The sequence below is a fragment of the Bombyx mandarina genome, chromosome 03 (assembly GCF_030267445.1).
Source record: "Bombyx mandarina strain Sakado chromosome 03, ASM3026744v2".
NCBI lineage: Eukaryota > Metazoa > Arthropoda > Insecta > Lepidoptera > Bombycidae > Bombyx > Bombyx mandarina.
Window position 1 is genome coordinate 1,829,944 of NC_143210.1, and position 27,883 is coordinate 1,857,826.

Sequence of the window (27,883 nt, forward strand, 5' to 3'; positions counted from 1 at the left end):
CTCGTCGGATCTTGTCAGTGGGTCGCGATTCCGATCCGGTGGTAGATTCTGCGAAGCACTGCTCTTGCTAGGGCTAGTGTTAGCAAATTCTCTCAGATTGAGCCCGTGAGCTCACCTACCCGTCCGGGCGTAGCTGGAATAGCCTCTCGTACCTCCCGCCATCGGAGCAGAGTTCATCTACCTATATATTATCTGGAACCGTTGCGTTCATCCACAGTGCGTTTCCTAAGGTCTTTATTGCCACGTACCATCCGGCTATGGAATGAGCTCCCCTCCACAGTGTTTCCCGAGCGCTATGACATGTCCTTCTTCAAACGAGGCTTGTGGGAAGTACTTAGTGGTAAGCAACGATTTGGCTCTGCTCCTGGAATTGCTGAAGTCAGTTATCGAGAGAGCTCTTCGACATCACAAAGTGAACGCCTTGAGACTAAGTCCAAACCTTGATTACGTGACTTTTCGTTTATTTATTACTTTTGGTGGTAGATGGCCCGCCTTTCAAACCGAAACGCATTACTGCAACGTGGTTTGAGCCCACTGAGTTTCTCGCCGGATCTTCTCAGTGGGTCGCGTTTCCGATCCGGTGGTAGATTCTGCGAAGCACTGCTCTTGCTAGGGTCAGTATTAGCAACACTCCGGTTTGAGCCCCGTGAGCTCACCTACACACCTTAGGGTGAAGCTGAAATAGCCTCTCAAGGCTATCAGCATAGGTAGGGAAAAAAACAACGTGGTATATATAGCCAATTTGAGACCGATAAGCGAGCGCTCATAAGGCTCTCTACCAGCCATTAAATGGTTAGAGGCAGTTTCAAATCAGAAGCAGCCTCGTTTAATATCTCGACGACCCAATGAACTTATTACGATCTACAAAGATGAATACGATATATTTAAGTGTGGTATTATCGCTGAATAAAATAAGGAAAATGTATGTGTGTGTGTGTATGTATAAATATAATGATAGTAATGACACGTTCGAAACAATGACCTTTATCGCGAACTGTCTCATTAAACTCGCGGAATCTACGCTTGCTTTCATATACATTCAAAGAACACACACGGGTTAGTTAGTGCGTGCGACATGATTACACAATCACTTGTTGACCCGAGATTACGAACGGTGACGCGGCTTTATCGAAACTGTGACACATTCGAGTGAAAATAAAAGTGTCAAATCAAACAAAAAGTGTACAAAAATATCCTATACATTCGCTGAAGCCCCAGCATAATCCCTCGATGTTGATAATAGTGGGTAAGAGTAAAAAAAAACATAGAATTCCTTGACTGGCTGGAGTATTGAATAATCCTCATCTCGCCGATTTCTATCGATTTAATTAAGCGTAGGTAATATTCAAACTCAAGCAACTGTCTTCAGCCGAGAACACTATATAAATCCGACCACCCTCACAAAAGCTTTTTCATAAGCCAATCGGCCCAAACTCACCCTCTCGTTTTAGGATTGTTTCTCCATAATATTTCCATGTTTTTTTGGGCAATGGATGGCATTGTATCCGTCCAATATCCGCGTTGTTATTGTCGAGTACATTTCGAATCACGTTTTTATTCCATCTACAACGCAAATGCCGCCACCCACCTTGATATATGAGTTCTCAGTACAGTTACAACGGCTACCCCGCCCCCCAAACCGCAACGCGTTACTGCTGCAGGGCAGAAACAGGCAGGGTTGGTTGTACCTACCCGTGTAGATTGACAAGACGTCCTACCACCAGACCTTAGGGTGAAGCTGAAATAGCCTCTCAAGGCTATCAGCATAGGTAGGGAAAAAAACAACGTGGTATATATAGCCAATTTGAGACCGATAAGCGAGCGCTCATAAGGCTCTCTACCAGCCATTAAATGGTTAGAGGCAGTTTCAAATCAGAAGCAGCCTCGTTTAATATCTCGACGACCCAATGAACTTATTACGATCTACAAAGATGAATACGATATATTTAAGTGTGGTATTATCGCTGAATAAAATAAGGAAAATGTATGTGTGTGTGTGTATGTATAAATATAATGATAGTAATGACACGTTCGAAACAATGACCTTTATCGCGAACTGTCTCATTAAACTCGCGGAATCTACGCTTGCTTTCATATACATTCAAAGAACACACACGGGTTAGTTAGTGCGTGCGACATGATTACACAATCACTTGTTGACCCGAGATTACGAACGGTGACGCGGCTTTATCGAAACTGTGACACATTCGAGTGAAAATAAAAGTGTCAAATCAAACAAAAAGTGTACAAAAATATCCTATACATTCGCTGAAGCCCCAGCATATTCCCTCGATGTTGATAATAGTGGGTAAGAGTAAAAAAAAACATAGAATTCCTTGACTGGCTGGAGTATTGAATAATCCTCATCTCGCCGATTTCTATCGATTTAATTAAGCGTAGGTAATATTCAAACTCAAGCAACTATCTTCAGCCGAGAACACTATATAAATCCGACCACCCTCACAAAAGCTTTTTCATAAGCCAATCGGCCCAAACTCACCCTCTCGTTTTAGGATTGTTTCTCCATAATATTTCCATGTTTTTTTGGGCAATGGATGGCATTGTATCCGTCCAATATCCGCGTTGTTATTGTCGAGTACATTTCGAATCACGTTTTTATTCCATCTACAACGCAAATGCCGCCACCCACCTTGATATATGAGTTCTCAGTACAGTTACAACGGCTACCCCGCCCCCCAAACCGCAACGCGTTACTGCTGCAGGGCAGAAACAGGCAGGGTTGGTTGTACCTACCCGTGTAGATTGACAAGACGTCCTACCACCAGTAATTGCGCAAATTACAATTTTGCGGGTTTGATTTTTGCTGCACGATGTTATTCCTTCATCGTGGAAGTCAATCGTGAACATTTATTGAGTACATCGTATTTCAATAGAAAAATTGGTACTGACAGCGGGATTCGAAAACTCGTGGATTGCTAGATAGATACGAATGCACCGGACGTCTTATCCTTTACGCTACGACAACTTCAACGGTCGACGTTCAGTAAACTCTGTCTAGTAATATGAAACTATTCGCAATACCGTATTGTTTTCTTTAAGTACGACAGTACAGCTGTCGTGAATAAAGAAATCGGTGTTTTCATGATTTTTTACGATGTATTTTAATATAAAGCAGTATAAAGCAACTGCAAATACCACATTTTCTGTCATAAAATAATCAAATCTCCCGAGTCGATGGGCAAAAGGATTCACGACTTACTTAATTGTTACTGCAGTAGGTACCATCTCAAGGCATGAACACGTGACCGCTTGGCGGCTGAAACCTCCAAGGGATCTCGGACAGCAGCTCATACTTGTAATGACGACTTAAACGACAGCAAACCAGCGCCATTACGCATTTAGTGTAGCCCTCTATCGAATATCTTTTTCAGGTAAAACTTCTGGATTCATTTTTCGGGGATGGGCGCGCCTATATCATGGGCCCGGAAAAAGACTGTTGGTATTTGTATACCCTGCTGCCGTTGGAAGGTGAGTGAAAGTGGAACAGGATTTAGGCGTGCTTTGTAAAATGGAATTTTACATTGTATGGGCAATCGAAACGGCATTTTCAGGTACAGTGGCAGCGGTGGAGAAAGAGCAGCAGGAAGCTGAGTCGGGACGCGGGGAGCCCGACCAGACCATTGAGATTCTCATGTCCGACCTCGATCCTCAGGTCATGGACATATTTACCCGGGAACATTCCCACGATGCTGCGTATGCCACTAAAGTAACCCGCTTTACTGACTGATACATTAATTATATTCTGTGTGTTGTTCAGAATTCACACAACAATGTATTGTTCATTGCAGGAGTCTGGCATAGACAAAATATTACCAGGAATGGTCATAGACGATTTCCTGTTTGACCCCTGCGGCTACTCTATGAACGGGGTCGCTAAAGATGTAAGTTGAACTCATTACTTTAAACGTGTACAATTGTTTTAAAATTTAATGTTTTGAGACTCTGCCTACATTCTCTCCAGGGTTGCTACATGACGATCCACATAACGCCCGAGAGGGCCTGCTCGTACGTGTCGTTCGAGTCCAACGTGCCCGTGTCCAGCTACGACGAGGTGATAGCGCGCGTGCTGGCCGCCTTCCGCCCCGCCAAGTTCGTGCTCACCATCTTCGCCACGCCGGTCAGTGCCATTTCGAGGCTTCTGTTCGTTGCTTGATGCCATAAGCGTGACGTGATCGTGTCCTCCAGGACTCCCCGGCGGCGGACGCGTGCCGGCAGCTGCGCAAGTACCGCTCGCTGAGCGCGTACGAGGAGCAGGAGGCGCAGTACTGCCGGTTCTCTGGGTACGAGCTGCAGTACGCGCTGTACTGCAAGTTCCCGAGCTGAGAGCGGCGCGGCGGCGGGGCGGGCGTGCGCGCGGCGGCGCGGGGCGGGGCGGCGCGGGGCGGGGCGGCGCAGGGCGGGCGGCGCGCGCTGGCGGCGGTGCTGGCGGCGCGCGGGGCGGACGCGTGGCCCCCCGCCGCCCCGCCCCGCCGCCGCCCCCGCCAGCGCCCCAAGCGCCGCGCCGCGCTGGCGGCCGTGCTGCGCGCCGCGTGCCTCGCGTGCCTGCCGCCCGCGTGACCTGCGACCCGCTCCCCCCTGTCCCGGCCTCGGTGACCGGAGCCCGACTCTACTGAAGAATTTCAATTTTCCTTAGCGTACATAACAATAACGTTGTATTGTTTAGTATATGGCGAGCTCGGCGTGTAGCGCGCAGACTCGCGGGCCGGGGCGGGTCGCCGGCGCAGGCCGCTCCTGAGCGCGGGCCGAAATTATTATCGATGATTTTAAAAATCAAATAAACAAAATTAAGGGTTGACGCTGTGTTTTTTATTGCGAAATAAAAGATTCCCATTCACAATATCTGTTACCACCTGTACACTACTGTATTGCGGTACACTACATTGCGTACATCTCACTTCTAATATCATTTCCCCATAATAACACAAATCCCATGACTATCAAGTACCGTAAGCCTACGCAATACATATGTGCGATTCGAGGACTGTGAAAATTGTTTCAAATCGCTCCCGAAGATATGTCAACTTCCTTCACAACATCTGCCAGGAAATAACTAATAAAAATCTTACCTATTCTAATATCCGCACAACTCGAATAGGCATTGTCCTTTTGTATTTTCTTTGATTGAAAACTCATCGGGGAACTGGCCAGCTGATTACAGAAAACCATTTTTTATGAAAAATAATCTTTACCAATGTTTTGAATAAAATTTGTTTGACCTTTGTTTGTGGTCAAATGACGAACAAACCAATACTTTCGTCTGTATATTTATATACTTTGTGTATGACTCAAATGCTAGATTTTGTTATGATTTCATTTATGAAAAACTTTTTATAGTTTGAACTCGAAACATGACCTCATTACTTAGTCATGACTTCAACATTTTCAAAACTTATCTATCAATGTATCAATATGTCGTGTATCAACCACAAGATATTTTCAGATAAAAAATATTGTACTTAGTTCGTAGAAAAAAAACAAGTGTCATAAATGAATGAGTGAGTGATAATTTTTGGCGGGAATGCGAGGAGCAATGTTGTGTGAATTGATATGTGTATTTTGTCTGTTTAATGTTTCTTCAGGTTTAAATGAGTAATAATGGTTTATTTTTTGTTTAGTATCTGTGAAAGTGCACAAACGTGGGAGAATCAAACAAAGTCACTGTACGTAGCTTCTCGGGATCTTCCAAAAAGTCCACTGATAAACTCAATAAAAACCACCATTCTACTAAGATTAAATTTCATCCTATATCATTTGGTTTTTTTTTAAATTTCATCTCAGTTAATGTCTCAAATTAATCAACTTCATTTCATTTTGTTCTATATTATTTTTGATAAAACGGAATATACAAAAAGTTGGGTTGTATGATACCTTTGCCTTTCCAGTTGGAAATATGTCACTACTAGAGCTAATACTGAATGGGTAATTTAATTTAATTTCCAATATAATTTAATGAAGTCGTGACTTAACGATAAGACGTCCGGTGCATTCGTATCTAGCAATGCACCAGTGTTCGAATCCCGCAGACGGGTGCCAATTTTTCTAGTGAAATACTTAACAAATGTTCACGATTGACTTCCACGGTGAAGGAGTAAGATGGTGTAATAAAAATCAAACCCGCAAAATTATAATTTGCGTAATTACTGGTGGTAGTACATCTTGTGAGTCCACTCCCGACTAGGCGCGTCAACACCTCCGCCTTCGCCATTCGCCCAATCATGATGTACGACCAACCCATACCGTGGGCCCCGAAGGTCAAATATTTAGGCGTCACCCTCGACAGAAGGATTACATTTCGCCCCCATATAAAGACGGTACGCGACTGTGCCGCCTTCATACTAGGACGTCTCTACCCGATGATATGCAGGCGAAGTAAAATGTCCCTTAGAAATAAAGTGACACTACAAAACTTGCATACGCCCCGTCATGACCTATGCAAGTGTAGTGTTCGCGGTACGACACGAGAACCCTCTCATCGTGACCGCCGGTAACTACATTCCCGATCCTGCGGAAAGAATGGAAAGCAGTCGACGCCGCCCCAAACACGTCATTTTGGATCCTCCCGATCCACTAACGGTGCTTTTAGGTACCTCAAGCACCGGTCACCGTTCTCGTCGAACCCGTCGCTTGCGACGAAGGGCTCGTCGAGTAAATTAACCCTTAGACACAGTCCACTGAGTTTCTCGCCGGATCTTTTCAGTGGGTCGCGTTTCCGATCCGGTGGTAGATTCTGCGAAGCACAGCTCTTGCTAGGGTTCGCGTTAGCAACGTCGTCAGGTTTGAGCCCCGTGAGCTCACCTACTAGTTAAGGTTACGCTGAAATAGCCTCTCAAGGCTATCGCACAGGTAGGTTAAAAAAAAAAAGAGTCCGTAAGGGTAGGTACCACCACCCTGCCTGTTTCAGCTGTGAAGCAGTAATGCGTTTCGGTTTGAAGGGCCACGTAGCCGTAGTTAAAAGTGAGACCTTAGAACCTCAGCGTGGGTGGCGACATTTACGTTGTAGACTTCTATGGGCTCCGGTAACCACTTAACGTCAGGTGGGCCGTGCAGTTAAGACAATAAAAAATATGTTTACTTGAATTATATGCGTAACAGAGGATTGTAACGCCATCTAGTAAATATCTGAGGTACTTGCGTTGATGAAAGTTTGTAAAATCAAATACTATAAACGAAATAATTGCCAAGCGACGGAGCTGGTCGTCCAGTTCGTAGTAATAGGGAAATAACAACAAACATTAAACAAAAATAAAAAAGTAATTTATTTAAAAACACACTTCTATAATCTCCCTCACCAATAAATGACAGTCTTAAATTATAGAACCTTTTCAACAATCACAGAATATACTCACAAACGCCGATGGAAGACCTCAATAGCGGTTTTTTTTATTGAAAAGTTTGTAAAACTCTTCACTATAATTGAGTCGTCTATTATCAAAGGTGGCAATCTGTGCATTTGTACAAAAAAATGTTATTGATATGGCAATACAGATCGATTTGAATATAATCGTCTCCTTCAAAGAATACGGTTCAAAACCTGCATTAAATTATTAACTTAACATGTTATTTATCTAAGATGTCGTTCAGAAGAGTTTTGTGACTGCCAATGGAATACAAAGTCAATAATTCGTTTTTCTGATTTACCAATAATTGTCCAAAAGTCACATTGCCGGCTTTGATAATAGTCGACTCAATTACAAGTTGTACATATTAAACATTTACCAATTACACTTGCAAGCATTTTTTATAAAAAAAAATAATTCAACGACTCATGTTTGTACTGGGTCATCTTAAAATTCGCAGTAACAGCGATTTGTATAAATATTTAAATGCGAGTGTTACAAACTCATATTTGTTAACTCAAAAGCAAAAAAATTACTTAGTCTTGTATACACGAAATTCTCAAGTCGATATATTGGATCGATTCCCGGGACAGTTTTCTGCATCAAGCGTGTATAGGTTCTTTTAATGTAGTAATAAACACAATACCCAACTACAACCGACACAGTTATTCTCAATAATACAGGTTTATATCTGTACTAATATATAAATCTACAGTGGTTTTTACGGATGTTCCGTTATAACTACTGAACCGTGCATCCGATTGACTTGATACTTGGTATCCATGTAGTAAATACATGTACTTAATGGATAGGCTAATATTTGTTATATGAGTGTCGGATTCCCTAATAATAATGACAAAAAATAATCATGTTAATTTTAAATGCTTAGCGAAGCGGACGAGTACGGCTAGTATTGGCATAAAACAGTCAAGCTATGTATCTATGATCTTGCACGGAGGCACGTAGCCCCCGAAGGTCCTGGCCAGGTGCTCCGCCACGGCGAGGCAGAGCGCCTCCTGCGCGGGCGCCGCCACCACCTGGATGCCGAGGGGAATGCCCTCACTGTTCAGCCCTAACGGTACCTGAAAGTGATAATTCCACGACTTTTATTTTTTGCCCTATTCCGATAATGAAATGTCGATTTCGGCTAGTGATGATGAATAAGTTTCGTCTTAAAATAAAAATAACATGTAATATTATCTAATAAAATTTAAATAATTGTAGATAGACAAGCTTTAACAAAAACCGACTTCAAATAGAAAAAAAGAGATATTCCAAAACAAAGTCAAAAACAAAGTTTTCTCATGGAATACCATTATCAGCAGAATTGTACTAAATTGGGAAAAAGTGGGATCACACTGGAAGCGTCAGCTTTCTAATAAAAAGAGAATCATCAAAATCGATTCACCTAGTCAAAAGTTATGAGGTAACAAACATAAAAAAAAAACATATAGTCGAATTGAGAACCTCCTCCTTTTTGAAGTCGGTTAAAAACAAAGTTTTATAAATTTTAATTTGACGCTAATCCTTTTTCTGCCAATGCGATTTTAATTTGTTCGTTATAGTAATCGATGATCGATATCGTCGAGTATCGATTAAAACGGTACGTTACTAGTACTTGATTATTGACATCTGTCAAATAGGATTTCGTAAATGGAATAGAGATTAGATGATATACGAGCCCACTGGTTACGGGAGTTCACAGATATCACAATGTGAACACCGCCATGGATCTTAAAAATGAGCTTGAAGCCTAAGCACCCCAAGCGCTATAATATGTTCTACTTCAAACGAGGCTTGTGGAGAGTAATCCAGGGCAGGCAGCGGCTTGGCTCTGCCCCAGGCATTGCTGATGTCCATGGGCGACGGTAACCACTCTCCACCAAGTGGCCCGTTTTTATTAATCTGCCTACACTGGTAATAAAAAAAAGGATTGCCTTGCCTATTTTTGCCGTGAAGCAATAATGCGTTTCGGTTTGAAGGGCGGGGCAGCCGTTGTAACTATACTGAGACCTTAGAACTTATATCATAAGGTGGGTGGCGCATTTACATTGTAGATTGTAGACAAGTCGTCGTGGCCTAAAGGATAAGACGTCCGGTGCATTCGTGTTGAAGCGATGCACCGGTGTTCGACTCCCGCAGGCGGGTACCAATTTTCCTAATAAATGCGTACTCAACAAATGTTCACGATTGATTTCCACGGTGAAGGAATAACATCGTGCAATAAAAATCAAACCCGCAAAATTATAATTTGCGTAATTACTGGTGGTAGGACCTCTTGTGAGTCCGCACGGGTAGGTACCACCGCCCTGCCTATTTCCGCCGTGAAGCAGCAATGCGTTTCGGTTTGAAGGGTGGGGCAGCCATTGTGACTATACTGAGACCTTAGAACTATATCTCATGGTGTGTGGCGCATTTACGTTGTAGATGTCTATGGGCTCCAGTAACCACTTAACACCAGGTGCACTGTGAGCTCGTCCACACATCTAAGCTATAAAAAAAAAAAGATGTCTATGGGCTCATTAACATCTGATGGGTCGTGAGCTTCGTTCATTGGTATCAGCAATTAAGGTAATGAAATCATGAATGATTGACCTGCACAGCGGGGAACCTGAGTACATTGAAGATCCCCCAGTAGGCGAAGTTGAAGGGTCGCAGCAGCGGCGCGGCGTGGTAGGGCGCCGGCTGCGGGGCGCTCGCGGACAGCAGCACACCGTCCGCACCGAGAGTCTTCTGTAATGTATAAAGGGCTGTTTGTTATACAAGTTTTATTTTTTATTTTTTTTAATGCATAGATGGGTGGGCGAGTTCACAACCCACCTGGTGTTGAGTGGTCACCGGAGCCCATAAACATCTATAACGTAAATGCCGCCACCCAATTTGAGATATTAGGTTCAAATTCTCAGTATAGTTACAACGGCTGCCTTACCCTTTAAACCGAAAGGCATTAGTGCTTCACGGCAGAAATGAGCACGGTGATGGTACCGCGCGGACTCACAAGACGTCCTACCACCAGTAATAATACAATAAAGTATATATGTACATAAAAAACCTCTATCGTAAATGTATCATATCTCTTTCTTTACTAGTTTTGGTGTTGGTGGAGTTTACCGTGGACCGCAGCACGCGCGTCCCGCTTCGGTCTACACCACTGAGAAGTTGAAAAGGAAGAATTTTCATTCAGAGGAAATTATTTTCTTTTTGAAGATTTTATTGTCTGGAAACGAGACCTTTCCAAGTCCCAAGTCTTATTTCTTATTTTATTGTTATATACGAAAAATGATATTCATGAGGCGAAATGAGGTGTATTTGTTTAATTTTAGACTTTATTCGATTGGAATAAAATTAAGTACGAGATCAGATGGGATTAATGTATAAAATGGTGGTTATTTACTGAGACTTTTTGGCAGAACTGGAGAAGCTTCGACTAGTGGCTTTTTATTAAATTCTCCCACATTTATTCACTTTCTCAGATATTAAACAGTCAATAAACCACCATTATTAAATATTTACATTAAATTAACAAAATATAACAATTTACACAACTTCGCTTCTCGCATTCCCGCCCAAAAGTCTTCAATTGACATAGATTATAAAGTGTCAAATCTAAAAATATTTTCACTCTGTGCTCGAGTGCAACCTGCGCGCTTGCGGATGGCGGCAAAACAATAAGTTGTTTAATTATATTTTTATGTTTTATATTAAAACATGTTGTCTATATATATATAAAGATGAATTGCTGTTCGTTAGTCTCGCTAAACCTCGAGAGCGGCTGGATCGATTTGGCTAATTTTGGTCTTGAATTATTTGTGGAAGTCCAAAAAAGGTTTAAAAAGTAGATAAATATGAAAATGCTCGGAATTAAATAAAAATTACAATTTTGTTTTCCCTTTGATGTGTCCCCCGGCGGACGGATTCTTGTTGTTTGTTTTAAGTTTATTTTATACAAAAGTTTAGGTATTTTATTTATCGATTGAGGTACTACAAAGTCTGCCTGGTCAGCTAGTAACATATAAAATATGTTTTAATGGTCTGATCAGATTAAGACGACTTTGGAATCCAGCATCAATGTCGCTATCAACTGCGCGGAGGACAGGAGTGAATGAAGGAGCATAGTCCTAACAAAAATGCTCCGTAAAGGTCACGACCCTCAGCACTGAGGAATACGACGCACGAAGGAGGAGAATAATTATTGAGTGAACACACCAAGAGATCCTCCCTGAGTGCTGCGGTGAGGCAGTCAGCCCAGTCGGCGTTGACCCGGGGCAGCACCTGGTCATCCAGCAGCTTCAGTACGGCCGCCCACGTGTAGTCGCTCTGTCCTGTCAGCTGACGGACAACATCACTGGTTACTGGAGCCCATAGACATCTACGACGTAAATGCGTCACCCACCTTGAGATATCAGTTCTAAGGTCTCAGTATAGTTACAAAGGCTGCTCATCCTTCAAACCGAAACGCATTACTGCTTCACGGCAGAAATAGGCAGGTGGTGGTACCTACCCGCGCGGACTCACAAGACGTCCTACCACCAGTAATTACGTAAATTAAAATTTGCGGATTTGATTTTTATTACACGACGTTATTCCTTCAACGTGGAAGTCAATCGTGAACATTTGTTGAGTACGTATTTCATTAGAAAAATTGGTACCCGCCTGAGGGATTCGAACACAGGTGTATCGATCACCACGAATGCACCGGACGTCTTGTATTTTAGGCCATCTCTCCGCGGCATGATGCAGTGGCTCACCTTTTTGAGGAGTTCGAGGACCGCGCTGGCCTCTCCTTGGTTGTTGGTGAGGAGGCGCCCGAACACGTCGGCCTCCCTGGTCATGGCGCGCCGCCACAGCGCGTACATGTGGTCGAGGCCGGCGTGCTGGTAGCGCCGGGCGCTCGACGCCTCCTCGCTTAGTTGACTTATGACTCTGGAACCATCATTTATAAGCGTCGTTTACAGCTTCTTGGTTTTGGGAGTCGGGGTCCAAAGATAAGACGCCCAGTGTAATTCCATGCGGTCGCCCTGCTATGGCAGAGAGATTTTTAAGTGAAACTTCTTTAGAGTTGTTGTGATTTCAAACTCTATGAAACGAAAAAATAAGTCTATAGAGACGCGAACACATAAATGTATAGGATTCAGCCGGCGAGAGAATGAGATAGAACACATTAGACGTTCTCACTGTAATGTTTTTTTAATACAGCGCCATCTATGAGATTTTTTAATACTAACGTGTGTATGAAACGCCTCTCTCTTGTAATTTTAATTTCTAATATTATAAGTGAAGTTAAAATATCAATTCACAGAGGGCACTACCTCGTACTATAAAAGATGATTTACAATTACATATTTACTAATGACAAAATTTTACAGATACTTAGACTTTTAGGATAATTGTATTTTAATTTTTGATGGTTCCACTTCTACCACGTGTGAATTGCACACATGTTTTTTTTTACTTTTTCTGTTGAAAGTACTTCACAACATACCACTTAACATAATAAATGATGCAGAATGTTTTATTCACGATCAGCTCAGCGAGCTTCTTCTCAAGGATCAGGTTTTATATCCTGCTAACCATACAGTAGTGCCACAGCAGATCCTGGTGGATACTGCGGATGACCTCAACAATCCACGCCGTAGATTTTATCATACTTCTAGTCACCCTTAGCTCCAATACCATACCCCGACAATAACGTAAATGCCACAACCTATTTTGAGACAAGAGTTCTTTGATAGTACAACGGCTGCCCTACCCTTCAAGTGGAAGTCATTCATGAATAATTGTTAAGTACGTATTTCAAAAGAAAAATGGATACCCGCCAGCGGGATTCGAACCCCAGCACCGTCGCGTCGCTCGACACGAACGCACCGGGCGTCTTGTCCATTAGGCCATACAGCCTCGCCCTCTCTACTCGTATCGAACAAGGGGACTAGACCAGTCTTCAAGCTCTGCATACAGGCACAATGTCTGAATACCCACTTGACGTGTTTACGATGAAGAAGCAATATCGTTTTATAAGTACGTGCAGGATTACAGAGACACCCCCCTCCAATTACTTACTTGTCCATGGCCTCCCGGAGCTCCGGCCGGATAGGACTCACGCGCAGGTCCTGGGCCGTGTCCACGTAGTAATACTTGATCGTCTGGTCAACAATGAATGAGCTGTATATTACAACGGGCGGATGGTAGGTTTAATATTATGATATTGGCATAAGATGTATCGCCCTATTTGTTCTTGCTGTGGGGAGTAGGATAATCTGTATTCCACAACTCACAATATGTCAAAACACCAGTGAGTTTAAATAAAAAAGTCAAATAAGTACCTTGAGGTCCACGGGCCTGTCCAAGTCCAGCTCAGCAGCCTTGTCGGCCAGGATGACTTTGGTGAGCGCGGCGAGGTCACAGCTGTGTCTGCTAACGAACCCTATCGACGCCATGGTGTCGTCTTTACCGGAGCGCAGCGCCGAGCCTGCGACCGGGAGGACTACATCAGTCACGGATGACAGCGAGCGGGTCACAATAGTGACTTCGGGTCTATATAACTGCTGGTCTACTGATTGATTGCGGCACCCGGGTAAAATAATAGAAAATGTACCTTTAAGACTGGTATATCCGGCGGTGGGGTTGATGCCGAACAAGCCGCAGTAGAACGCCGGCATCCGCGTGGACCCGCCGATGTCCGAACCTGATTTAATAATTACGACATGTTGACTATGAAGTAGATCGTTTCATCGAAAGATACAATCATGTCATCAAGGTAGCAAACGACAAACAAAAAAAAACCTGTAGAAGAAAATCGAAGATCTCAAATTACTAATGAAATAATTTATTACACGATAAATCGGATATAGTGGATTCCAACTATTATTTTCAACGCCCATTTAATTATTTTACTTTCTGGTGAAGTTAGAGATTTGTTAAAAACCTCTAATAGGATTGAGGGTATTAATATTCTACATTTATTACTGGTATTAATATTTTTACTGGTGGTAGGACCTCTTGTGAGTCCGCACGGGTAGGTACCACCGTCCCGCCTATTTCTGCCGTGAAGCAGTAATGCGTTTCGGTTTGAAGGGTGGGTAGCTGTTGTAACTATACTGAGACCTTAGAACTTATATCTCAAGGTGTGTGGCGCATTTACGTTGTAGATTTCTATGGGTTCCAGTAACCACTTAACACCAGGTGGGCTGTGAGCTCGTCCACACATCAAGACAATAAAAAACAAAACAATTTTTGTCCTAAAATCTATAAAAATGTTCTGCAAACGTTTCAAGAACATCAAAACAAGTATACAATACATACATAACGATATGGGTGTCGCCATGGCGGCCATCAGCGCGGCCTCCCCCCCGCTGGACCCGCCCGGGGTGCGCCCGGTGTGATACGGGTTGTTGGTCTGACCAAACACCATGTTGCGAGATTCACACCTACAGAAGACAAAGGGAAAATCTGAAGTTTTAACACATTGCATGAAATAGTCAGAGATTCATGTGGGTTAATAGCCCAGCTACTTTTCAGAAGTGTCACCATCTCCTTCTCAGATTGTAGCCGCGTCCTCATCAATAATTCGCATTTGTATCACACTTGACCTAACTGTCCACTCATACATATCAAATCAAAATCAAAACGCTAGTACAGTTTTCTTTTATTTTAGGACTCCGAACCTTTAGACCAGTCATTTTTAAATTATAACGTATTCAAATTTAATAGTGGTCCCGCAATAGTCGAAATTCAACTACGATTAATTGGAATTATAAGTTTGAGCATTATTATGGTTCTATTGTCAAATACTTCTATAATCACAGATTTCGCCAAGACTACACGATAGACAAATAATATTAAAGACAAACAATATAATCTATTCTCAATTTGAATATTTAATTTTATATGTATGTGTTAAGTCGCATACATGGTAGTGTGTGTAATGTTTTTTATCGATTTAATGTATTATTAATGCATACTTAAAAAAAAAGCATTTTGCACTCCTTCTCTATATTCTCTATAAGCGTGGGAAATTTCATAGTACTCCGTTCGCGCAATTTTCGCAAAAAGAGGTACAAAGTTTTTGTTTCACGTATTAATATATATAGATTTCAAACGACATTCTACCTCTACGCCGATACGCGAGGAGTCTCTCACCATTTGTTGATCTCTGGCACGTTGGTGACGGCGAGCGGGAGGGCGCCGGCCGCGCGCATGAGGCGCACGCACTCCGCGTCCTCGTGCGCGCGGACGTGCGCCCGCGCCTTGATGCCCAACGTGTGGAGCAGGCCCTTCACTGCGTGACTCTCTTTCGCCGTAAACGGAACACCTGAGGAAGGTCACCATCAGTTGAGAATGATCGTCAACTTGATGCATGGTCGGGGCCGGATTTAGACTTAATACCGCTCCTGGGCACCGGAAAAAAATCCGCCCCAATACTGGAATTTTACCTAAGCTTATACTTTATATATTTTATTTTTCAAAATTAAAATAAATAATTTATTGCAGAAACTTTATATTCCAAAAACATAAATAAATATTTGTTTTTTTCTAACAATTTTTAAATTTTGCACTAAGGGTGACTCATAACTATATTACATAAAAAAAAAACTAATTAAGTTTCTTTAATTCCAGAAAATGGAAAAATCGATTATTATTTTAAATGACCAATGAAATAAATTGATTACATCATTTTGATTATTAATTGTTACCAAAAGTGCCAAAATTATAATTCACAAATAATGGATGAATTGAATTTGTTGAATTATCAATTAAGCAGAAAATTATTTATTAATATAATTAATTAATTATATTGAGCAATCTTTATAAGACTAAAAAAAATTTTTACTTTCAAAATTTTGCCGTCCTAGTCACTTGCCCCGACTTCCCCTAGTGTAAATCCACTGTGCATGGTATATCAGAAACGTGCTCAATAACGGAGTTGGTAGAACTGTTATTTCCTAACACAATAGCTAAATCTCCTCATGGGACTAGTGGTTAATGACACTGACTACTGTACCACAGGAGGAGAGTTCTTTTCGTATACAAACTCTCTAAGCCAATTTTTTTTCCTTTATATTTTTCATTTGACGCAATATATACTGATTTTTCTAAGGCTTTTGATAAAGTTAACCACAGCATTTTACTAGAAAAACTACATCAATTTGGTATCGAAGTTCCTCTGCTTAGATGGTGTTCTTCGTATCTAAACCAAAGGCCATCACAGGTTGTTATTGACGGGCACAGTTCCAATCCATTCATAGCTTCTTCGGGTGTACCTCAGGGTTCCATCTTGGGTCCACTATTTTTTAACATCTTTATCAACGAAATTACAAATCTTTTTAAATATTCTGCCTGTTACCTATTTGTTGACGATCTTAAAATAATGCGTGTTATAAATGATGTGAATGATGCTGAACTATTACAGAGAGATATTGATAAATTGGTTGATTGGTGCCAAATTAATAAAATGTATTTGAATATTTCGAAATGTCTAGATATAAAATTTACATTAAAACGCAATATAATACCAACACAATATCATATTTCAGGGGAATGCTTGAGTGAAGTTTCTCAGACTCGTGATTTAGGGGTGGAGCTTGATACCAAGCTGAATTTCACTAAGCACATTGACAAAATTATAGATGCCGCGAACAAATCACTGGGTTTTGTACTTAGGAATGGTAGGGAGTTTAAGAAGGTTTCCACTACGCTAATGCTTTACAACAGTTATGTTAGAAGCAAACTTGATTACTGCAGCACTGTGTGGTGTCCTACATACAAAACCCATATTAACAGGATTGAGAGAATTCAAAAAAAGTTACTTCGCCACATGTCGTACCGTTTTAGGCCGCCTAATTATGTTGAATCTTATGTTGATAGGGCTAAATATTTTAAAATGCAAACATTGAGTGATCGCCGCGATATGTTAGGCTTATGTTTTTTACATCAAGTTATGAGCGGTACTGTCGACTCCCAATCCATCCTCAATAAATTCTCTTTGAAGGTGCCATCTAGGTTACCTCGTCGCCCCGTTGCTCTTTTCAGCACCCGCTTTAGCAGAACCAATCTAGGCAAGCACTCACCTACTCCTCGTCTAACTAACCTTTATAATAATCTAGTTAGAAAAGTTGAAAACCTTGACATATTTGGCGATTCCCTTCCAATATTTAAGAACAAAATTATAAAAAGTTGTTGTTGAACCTCAGCCTCAGCCTTGGTCTGAGTACTCGGGTATTTCTGTCCTTGTTGTCTTTCTTTTGTTTTTGATTTTTTATGATTATTTATAGTATTGTTAAATCTCTATCAATATATTAATGTAATGCATGCTGTGATTGCCTATAATTAGAGTTGCAGTTATCAATTGCTCTATACATGTCAATGTTATTTTATGTCTTACTGTAAACCCTGTCGGTAATCCTTAAATAAATAAATAAATAAATTTAAAATTGTAAACGTAATTGTAGACTTTGAAAAGAATTAAACGTAAAATAAGGGAAACTAACTTTAAAAAATGTATCTGGCATGTTTTCTTTTTGTCGATTTTTCTCAGGACTGTGGCTTTTAAGAGCAAGTGATAGGGTAAAACCCCCAGAAGTCAGCCCCGCACCAGTACTCAGCCTTTATAGGTTTTATTTTGGTATAAATAGTGTTGAAATGGACTTACACCATTGAAATAACGTTTAATCAAATCTATGTTCTCTTGTTGGTTACTGTGCACATCTAAGAACCGATAGCGTGACAGATTGATCCTCTGTACTCGTTCATTTCCACTGCCGCCAACGAAAGGACAGGATGTGTCACTTTTGCAATTTTTTTCGTAAGGAAACGTGTTCGAGGTTTTGGTAAGTTTTTCTATGAATTTGTTGTAATTGCTGGTAGATTTTTATGTTATGTTGTTGTATAATGTTTTTTCTACGATAACATTAAGCATTAGAGGCATTTTATATGTTTATTTCGTTTCAATTTAGGGGGCCGACTTCTGGGTTACTTTTTGTTAAGGTTGATCCACAAGTCAGCAGCAAGGGGTTGACTACTGGTTTTTTACGATTTTCTTAGAATTCGTCGAAATTAACACAGAGAATAGTCCTTGTTGTTTGCTTTGGATTGAATATAACTCTTAGATGACCAAAATATTATTTTACCAGTAGTCAGCCGTGTATAAAAGTAAAATATATGCTGAGGGCTGACTAATGGACTATTAACTCCTATAGTCGGCCGTTAGTTCTATTGTGTAATATTGAACTTTAATGCATTTTAATAAGGATCAAGTTAAAATCTTATATTCTAGAGTTTCATAATGTCGAAACGACCAATCCACCAGTACAAAGAAGAGCAGTTGTCATAGGCTATGGCCGCGATCAGAAACGGGATGAAGATTAGAGAAGCTAGTCGAGTTTTTAGCGTACCACGAGGGACCCTACAAGATCGCCTGCATTTAAGAGTCCCAGAAGCACCTCGTAAAATGGGACCAGACTTAGTACTTACCAAAGACGAAGAAACTGCCTTGAAAGACTGGTGCATTACTTTGGCAGAATGTGGCTTCCCTTTAAATGTGATGATCCTTTATACCGTCCATAATATTATTTCCCAAGAAAACAGACCTAACCCATTTGTAAATAATAGGCCAGGGAAGAAAAGGAACTCATTTCTTAAACGAAATCCGGAGTTAAGAGAATCAAAATCGCTATCGATGTTTTAAACAGAGCAAAGAATATGGTCGGTACTGAAAGCCTAATTTCTACAGTAAATTCAATTAGCCAGGCTGTCCAAATCGATACCTCAAGTTCTATTGATTCTAAAAATAGCGTCAGAATCAGTTGAAATTCTTCATGTTAGTTTGCCAATTATAGGGGATTGCACATTGGACAATAATTTCATTAATTTAACCGAAAGTGAAGTACCCTCAAATGACTTCGAATTCATAACAGAGTTTGAAGTCTTGCAACAAAGTCATGAAGTCCAGGAAACAGGAGCATCTGAATTTAATACGCAAGAAGATATAAACTGCGTCGAAGCATGTTCATGAACAGAAAAAGAACGAAATATTGATTAAAAAGCAGAAAAGAATGAAAGCTAAAAAAAGACTGAAGAAGAAAGACAAAAGAAGGAAGAAGAATTACAAAAAAGGAAAGCTCAAAAGTTTTTGATGTCCAAAAAAGTATAAGTAAGAAGAAAAGTACGACATGCACAGTAAACAGAATAAGATGCGATTCGTGTGAAGAGGAATTGACTAATGACACAGATATAAACGACTTAAAAAATATTGGTTGTGACAATTGTCCTGCGTGGTATCATTTAAAATGTACTATATTTGCAGATGAAGACTATGAAAATGTCTATAATAAAGAATTTGTATGTCCAACGTGCAATAATAAGTAAAAGGCTGACTATAGGGTAAGACATGGCTGACTTGTGGAGAAATGAGGCTGACTACCGGTAAAAAGTGCCATATTTTGTTTAATATTGATTTTTTATATAATTCTAACAAAATTTAAAAAAAAATTGTATCTCTTTAGTAAAAATAATAAACAAACCTTCTGTAAAAAAAAAATTTTTCATTTAGTCTTTTATTTTTAAAAATACAGGTGAATCAAGTTAAGAATCCCACTAAAAGGCTGACTACTGGGTGTTTTACCCTATATGACGATATTGATGTTTAGTGTCAAGCGTTTGGTGCGCTAGGACTATTCCTACATGTATGAAACTACTCATGCGCCATCTGTCAAACGCTAACGATACTAGTATGCCAAAAACGTTCTTCAGAGCGCTAACAATCATTTTACACAGTCAGAAGCGTAGACGTCAAACATACATACAACCCTTAGTTTTTATTTATATATTATCAGGTAAAAGGTATATATACCAAGGAATGGTTTCTTCTTGAGATATTCTTCTGAGAGTCCCTCATCAAGCATCCGGTCGATTTCGCGCGCTTCTTCTAAAGCCTCTTCAAAACGCTCATCTGTGACGGCGTTCAGTATTGGATTGACCTAATAAAAACATTAGTGTGAGGCATCAGGTGGTAATTGATTCACGTTTTTTTTCCTTCTCAATCACACATTGAAACTCATGTAAAATAAATATTCGCGCCAATCGGTAAAGAAAATATTTTTGAATGGTTTTACAAAATGGCGGCAAAAATTACAAGGAGCCAGAGTGGAGGGTAGAAGTAAGGAGCACCATGTCAGTTTATTAAAAAGTGTCCGCTAAAAGGGAACTAATTAAGGTAGCGCCATAGTAGCTAGTAGAAAGATTTTAAAAACATAAACTATAATAGCCGGCAAACTTCTTGAGCATTTGTTGACGTAGTGGGGGTAAGTTTGCGCATGGTACACTCACGTGCAAAAACATTATTTACGCTGCGTCATAATGCAATTAAATTATTAAAATCAACATATGTATTTATTTATATATTTATTAGAACATCAACAAAAAATATAGGTTAATAATTGTAATAATTTAATCTTGGGGTAAAATGGATATTCCTTCTATTAAGTCAAAACTAGAGCTGTTGCCAGGTCTTGGTTCAGTTGAAGCGAAACTGGTATTTGTAATTTTTTTTTCGTTATCATAATCTTGACCATCATCATCATCACTGTTTTCATCACCCGAGTCGCCATCATCGTGATGAGTCGACATAGGGCTCATCGGTGTAGTTTACAACTCGGTCGTTCGATCTTCTTTTTTGTCTAATTAATTATTTTTTTAAGATATTCGATTCGTAGTAATCGAATGTTACTTTTTTCAATTACCAGCTTCCGATTATTTTCTGTTTTTTTTTTCATCTGAAGCCTAGCTCTTTCATAATTCGTCGTAAGCTTCATTCCGAGCCATTAAAATGTATATCTTCTTTAAATTTTTCGAAGCCTTTCTACGGTACGGAGTTTCGCTGCTTGTTATGTAGTTATTATGATTACATCTTTTTATTACAGATTGAACGAAACTATCCATTCCGGTAACTTTCTTCTTCCCTGATCTTTTCTTACCCGGAGTCCCAAACACGGCGAGCAAGCCAGAGCCTTTAGCTTCGTTAATAATGCACCTAACAGTACTCACTGATGTTTTTGTTGCTTCCGAAGTCTCTTTTACTTTTTCCATATCATTCTTCCCCTGTTTTATAATGAAGCAATATACGTCGTACACAATTTTTCTACCCTTTCTTTTGATTACTACACCAGTTTGTCGCGGCATAGTGTATTTTTTATAAAAAATCAACAAACACTCAACAAATAGCAATGGCAACAAAGTCAACAAGCAATTATAACAAATAACTTAACGATTAATAACGATAGATTTTTCACTGTACGCAAGCGTACTTTTGGGAGCGAGCGGAATGAGGGCGCGGTGCGGGGCGCAGGGTTCGACTGATCTACCAATAACGCGCTCGATACGATTATCGAACACCCTCACCACCAAAGTGATCTAAAATTCGGTTCTGCGCAGTCAAGGTCATTTGCTCAAGATGTTTGCCGGTTACTATACCACACTTCGCTTCAATCCGCACACTTCACTCTTTTTAAAACTGCTATATTCATATAATTTCTACTTCGTACAGTAGCGATTTTTCGGTGAGTCTTCCAACGATAATTTGCTATTTACAGGTGAACACTTTTTCAACTTGTCTCCTATAGAACCTCCTTACCTCTAACCTCCATATACCAACCAGGGTTGATACTGTCACCATAGATAGACACTTATTGACACTCGGCCAACTGGACGATTGGCTATTAAGTTGTTGAGCTGATAGACAAATCAACTATTTATTCTCAGCGTCATTACATTCCTACGCTCGACGGTTTAGGCAAAATGTATAGATTGCGTGATAAGTATAATTGAGATAAATTTACTTTCGCTGTCTGCGCAATCTGAATTAATAACAGTTTTGTACTTTCCAAGTAGTAAGCAGTAAATACTTAAAACAAACAACAAATTTAGTTGATATTTATTAGATATATTGTCAAAAATAGACGTAAGGAAGAAATTGTCAAAAAAAAAGTTAAATTCGGTAAAAAAAGCTGTCAGTTAGACCCCTCATTATAGGAGTTTTATCGATATTTTATGTATATTTTCATATTTTTTCGGGCGGTCACTTATCTGTGGAAAGCAATTTTATTGCTTAGATGGGTGGACGAGCTCACAGCCCACTTGGTGTTAAGTGGTTACTGGAGCCCATAGACTTCCACAACGTAAATGCGCCACCCACCTTGAGATATAAGTTCTAAGGTCTCAAGTACAGTTACAACGGCTGCCCCACCCTTCAAACCGAAACGCATTACTGCTTCACGGCAGAAATAGGTAGGGCGGTGGTACCCACCCGCGCGGACTCACAAGAGGTTCTACCACCAGTAATTACGCAAATTATAATTTTACGGGTTTCATTTTTATTACACGATGTTATTCCTTTACCGTGGAAGTCAATCGTGAACATTTGTTGAGTACGTATTTCATTAGAAACACTACTCGCGCGTTATCTGTTGTGCATTTTTGGCACTATGAGACAAAACCTTTCTCCAAATGCTTCAAATTTTTTAATATTTTTTCCTACTTATGCTGATAGCCTTAAGAGGCTATTTCAGCTTCACCCTAACGTGTAGGTGAGCTCACGAGACTCAAATTGGAAGTGTTGCTGACACTGGCTCTAGCAAGAGCAGTGCTTTGCAGAACCTACCACCGGATCGGAAACACGACCCACTGAGAAGATCCGGCGAGAAACTCAGTGGGCTGTGTCTATGGGTTAATTTACTCGTCGAGCCCTTCGTCGTAAGTGACGGGGGTTCGGCGAGGGCTGTGACCGGATTCATTAACGGTACCGTATGGAACCATTAGAACCTCCTTTATATGTGTATTATCTATGGTCTACTTTTTGGCGGGAAGGCGAAAAGCGAAATTGTATTGTGTGTTAGTTTGTTTTTATTTTTTTCTTGTAGTGTTTCTTCAGGTTGAAATGTGTACTGACTGTGATTTACTAATTTTTTAGCATCTACGAAATGTGGGAAAATTAAACAAAGCCAAAGCCAAAGCCAAACGTAGCTCTTCTGCCATAAAGTCCAAAAGTCCACTCAAAAAGTCTCAGATCTCTCAAAAAACCACCATTTTAGTGAGTTTATTTCATCCCATCTCATAAAGTTTCATTTAATTTCGTCCCAATTTATTAAAGTTTTTGTTTCATGTAACAGAATATGTAACAAATATATATTTCTGGTACTAATTGAATTTTTTTATAAACTCGAATCTGGCAAAATTGCAAGAAGCTAATTGTCATATGTACTTAAAAAAACGTATACTTTATAAAAACCTTATTTTATTTACTCATCAAAAATCTACCTGCATAATGTTATCATTTATTAAAATTAAACGTGGATACCGGGAAAAAAGAACGTGGTTTCTGCAGATTATAAAATAATTTTAACAACACATCAATAAAATAAGATGATGATTGCTGAAACCGAATTTTTATTTTTGTTTAGTTGTTTGTGTGATGTTGATTATAAATTATGGCATAATAGTTATATAATTATTCCATCCTTCAAACTAACATAACATAAAAGCGTTACTAGATATATGTAGGAGCTCTTGTATAATCTCGAAAATGATTACATTACTTTTTTATTTCCTAGCCTGCTGTATCCAAGCACGATAGTTCCTGGTGACAGAGAACAGCAACAGTGCCTTAATATCATAAATTCCTATTACAAGTTTCATTACATAAGACAACTGTACTCACTAAATATGGAAGTTACAAGTGTAAACTTAGCATAAGTTATGACACATTATGACATGTCTCAAGTACATTCAAGTTGCATAATCAGTATCAAATACCCAATTTACAAGTATCTATCTAGTTATGACATATTTTTGTTGAATTATATAATACCAGACATGACCAGTGTTTTCACCTGCATTAAATTTTGTTTTACAAAAACGCACTTGTAGTTTTGGGCAGCGTAAATTGCGGGCAGATTGAATTGTATTCATTATTATTCTAATATATTTTAACCACTTAAATGAACACCCTGTCTCATTAACTTTACTCGACTACAAGGCTCATTCAAGACATTCATTATTAATAATTATAGACCAGTCAAACAGTCATCTGTTCCTAAATTAGGATTTTGTGGACTATGGGAACCAGAGACACATTTCTTTCCATTCATCATGGACCATCCAGTGCAATAATAGAGATCACCAAAGAACCTCTGAAGATCCAAAAATTTTAGATAATTAAACAAAGAAATACATTTCATTTTGTATAGTTGCAAAGTTTTAATAGTGAAAACCATTGATTTAAACTAAGTACTTAACTTATTTAAACAATTCTGGATTTTTATTTCTTTATGGCCATAACAAAAAGTTCAAGATTCTAAATACTTTTTCTTATTGCCAGATGTAATGCTACACCACACTAACAATACCATTCAATTGAACGTAATTGTGTTGGCTAAAATTTAAGAATAAGGTCCCTTTACACATAGTGATACAATAATGGCAATTTTTTTATTTCTTTATATGGTATTAATTAGTATCTGGAGGTCATTTACCATGTGAATTCTGCAATTCCATCCACTTTGCAACATGAAGTTAGTTCCAATAGTAACAGATGCTTCATCCAGCAAACCAGAACATTCCAATTACTGGAAGTAGAACCTCTTGAGTCCACAGGGGTAAGTACCAACACCCTGCCTATTTCTGCCGTGAAGCAGTAATACGTTTCGGTTTGAAGCGTGGGGCGGCTGTTGTAACTAACTATACTGAGACCTTAGAACTCATATCTCAAGGTGGGAGGCAGCATTTACATTGTAGATGTCTATGGGCTCCGGTAACCACTTAACACCGGGTGGGCTGTGAGCTCGTCCACCCATCTATTCAATTAAAAAAATAGTATTCTGCAGTTAGAGACGATGGTGGGTTTCCAGTATGGTCTGCTGCTATTAGGTATCAATTCAATTTAAAGATAAAGTTCACTATGTTCAGAAATATACTTACAATTTTTATTCTTTCAATGCACATTTGAACCAAATCTTCAGACTTTAACTGTCTATTTCTGATCTTTGCAGCAATGGTCACAGCATCCTCTTTAAGTACAATATGCTTTTTTTCCAAATTTGGCAAAGGTGTCCTCTTTGCTTCCCAGTAAAGAGAGAATATGTAATCAATGAATAAGTCCAGATATGTTCTGAAGACGAGGAATGCGTGTTTGATCATGTTAAATGCTATTCCTCGAATAATGTTACAAGTTTTGCTGCCAGGCTGGAAATTTACAATATATGAAATTTAGACAAGTGGTCTGTTATATAAATTTAGACAAGTATTGGTTGTTAATTTACATAAAATGTAAAGTTTGGCATTGTTCTTTTGAAACTTAAGTATGTCAATTAATTAATTACTATTAATACTAAGTACTAAGTTATGTCTTGCAGGCTTTTAAGTGTATTGATATACATACTTTTTAAACTGTCTTACTATCTCTATCGTCTAGTGTTTAGTGATGGTAACTACTGTATGAGGGATCTGTTTCAAGCACCCTGAAAATTATAGCCTACGATACTTAAAAGTACTCAAGATTTAAATATATAATCTGTGTAGATAAAAGAAATAATATAATGAAATAATTTGATTGAATTGAACTTTAAAATAAATGTATGTAACGTGTACATGAAATTTTTCATTACCTACATAATCACTTTTATATTGAAAAGTTACGTTTTATACGTTTTCGTACTAAACTTAGTTGTGACCACGAAAACAAAAGAATTCGAAACATCGAATATAGCCGACAATGAAAATGCTAGATTAAGCCCGTAGGAGTAATTTTAAGTATGTTTCCGAATCGTAAACACTGAAGAAAATTACTTTATGCTTACATATTTCCGAAGAATAATAGAAAAACTCGGTTTACAGATAAAAATTTAACTTTGTCAACAATGATGAACTCACCACAGAATGCGAAATTCTTCCGTCGCCGTGGTTTGTGCACATTGTTTGAAAAGTCGGTTTTACGAATGTTGTGTATGTCGAACACAGAACACTATTACTTCTAGCGAAGATGTCGAATGACCGGCAAAAAGTAAACTGCACTAAGTAGTGTTGATTAATTACACAGACATACACGATACGGATCAATGTTCTACGCGACCACTAATCAGAGACCGCGGATTCATGTGAAAGTTATGAGATACATACTTTCTAATGCTGTGATATTGAGTGAGAAATTCGCGTCAAGTGTATTCGTACTGCAGGAAATAATGATACAAGCAAAAGAAAATAACATGATTTTGATTACTTATGAAGAGAAGAGAATTTAATGATTACATTTAATTATAATTGCAGTACTAAAGACTATACCAATTGTTATTTAAACTTGTTGCAAAAGGAGATATTCCTATTATAGATAAATAGTTTACTAATTATTTGGAGAAAAGGGAAAAGAGTACGCATCATTAATGTTTCTATGTTAAATAATTCAATGTGTTTTTCATAATTTTTTCTTGTTTTTCACTCATTCTTAGGTCTGTATGTATGTACATACCATACTTATTAACTCCATGGTATATACATACATAAGAAATATAAGAATACTTACGATGTCATTGAATTTTTATTTTATTTTAAAAATTTTTAAAGTCTTTATGGCCTGGTAACAAGACCTTTAAGCCAATTCTTTTTATTTTTATTTTTTAATATTATGATGGGTGGATGAACTCACAGCTCACGTGGTGTTAACTGGTTACTGGAGCCCATAGACGTCTACAACATAAATGCCACCACCTATCTTGATATAAATTCTAAGGTCTCAGTATAGTTACAACAGCTGCCCTACCTTTCAAACCGAAACGCATTACTGCTTCACGGCAGAAATAGGCATGGTGGTGGTACCTACCCGTGCGGACTCACAAGAGGGCTTACCACCAGTAATTACGCAAATTATAATTTTGCGAGTTTGATTTTGACTACACGATGTTATTCTTTCACCGTGGAAGTCAATCGTGAACATTTGTTAAGTTCCGTACGTATTTCATTAGAAAAATTGGCAACTGCATGCGGGGTTCGAACACCGGTGCATCGCTAGATACGAATGTACCGGACGTCTTATCTTTTAGGCCACGACGACTCATTCAACGAAGCACTCCTCTTACTAGGGCCCGTGATAGCAAATTTTCTGACATTCAGCCGTCAGCTCACTGACCGGTTCGTGAGTAGCTAGAATAACCCTTTAGGCTACCAGAAATTAAGCAGCAGGAAAAAAAGAAGAAAATATAAGACCTTGAAGTTGTCCTGGCCTAAAAGATAAGACACCCGGTATACTCGTATCGCGCGATGCGTCTAGGCGTCTGTGCCGGTGTTCAAATTTCACAGGCAGGTACCAATTTTTCAGATAAAATACGCACTTAACGATGTGTCCACGATTGACGTCCAAATCGTGTAATAAAAATCAAACCCGCAAAATTATAATTTGCGTAATTACCGGTAGTACGACGTCTTATGAGTCCGCACGGGTAGGTAAAAAAATCTTTGGCTGTTTCTGCCGTGAAGCTGGAATGCGCTTC

General features: G+C 39.4%; 2 protein-coding genes across 4 annotated transcripts in view; one reads left to right on the forward strand and one right to left on the reverse strand.

The window, feature by feature from the left end:
* The window catches only part of SamDC (S-adenosylmethionine decarboxylase), a 52,302-nt gene extending 47,486 nt beyond the window's left edge, over positions 1–4,816 (forward strand). Inside the window, exons 4-8 of the mRNA XM_028185005.2 lie at positions 3,393–3,489; positions 3,573–3,727; positions 3,810–3,902; positions 3,983–4,138; positions 4,207–4,816. Of these exons, the coding sequence (XP_028040806.1) occupies positions 3,393–3,489; positions 3,573–3,727; positions 3,810–3,902; positions 3,983–4,138; positions 4,207–4,344 (639 nt within the window). The 3' untranslated portion in view covers positions 4,345–4,816. The remainder of the gene's footprint in view (positions 1–3,392; positions 3,490–3,572; positions 3,728–3,809; positions 3,903–3,982; positions 4,139–4,206) is intronic.
* A 2,437-nt stretch (positions 4,817–7,253) lies between these two features.
* LOC114251110 (fatty-acid amide hydrolase 2) lies at positions 7,254–26,928 on the reverse strand. 3 transcript variants are annotated; one of them, XM_089736470.1, is made up of 13 exons: positions 26,274–26,391; positions 25,783–25,861; positions 25,323–25,586; positions 20,203–20,329; positions 15,495–15,666; positions 14,658–14,782; positions 13,951–14,040; positions 13,679–13,824; positions 13,416–13,498; positions 12,107–12,281; positions 11,565–11,687; positions 9,954–10,091; positions 7,254–8,440 (listed from the first exon to the last, which is right to left on the reverse strand). In XM_089736470.1, exons 3-13 carry the CDS (start codon positions 25,539–25,541, stop codon positions 8,291–8,293), a joined length of 1,548 nt encoding a protein of 515 aa, XP_089592596.1. In that variant the 5' UTR covers positions 25,542–25,586; positions 25,783–25,861; positions 26,274–26,391; the 3' UTR covers positions 7,254–8,290. The 3 variants fall into 3 exon arrangements, with proteins under 3 accessions (XP_089592596.1, XP_089592581.1, XP_089592587.1); XM_089736455.1 differs by lacking the exon at positions 25,783–25,861 and having other exon boundaries at positions 26,274–26,928; XM_089736461.1 differs by lacking the exon at positions 25,783–25,861 and having other exon boundaries at positions 26,201–26,328.
* Between the last annotated feature and the right edge of the window lie 955 nt (positions 26,929–27,883).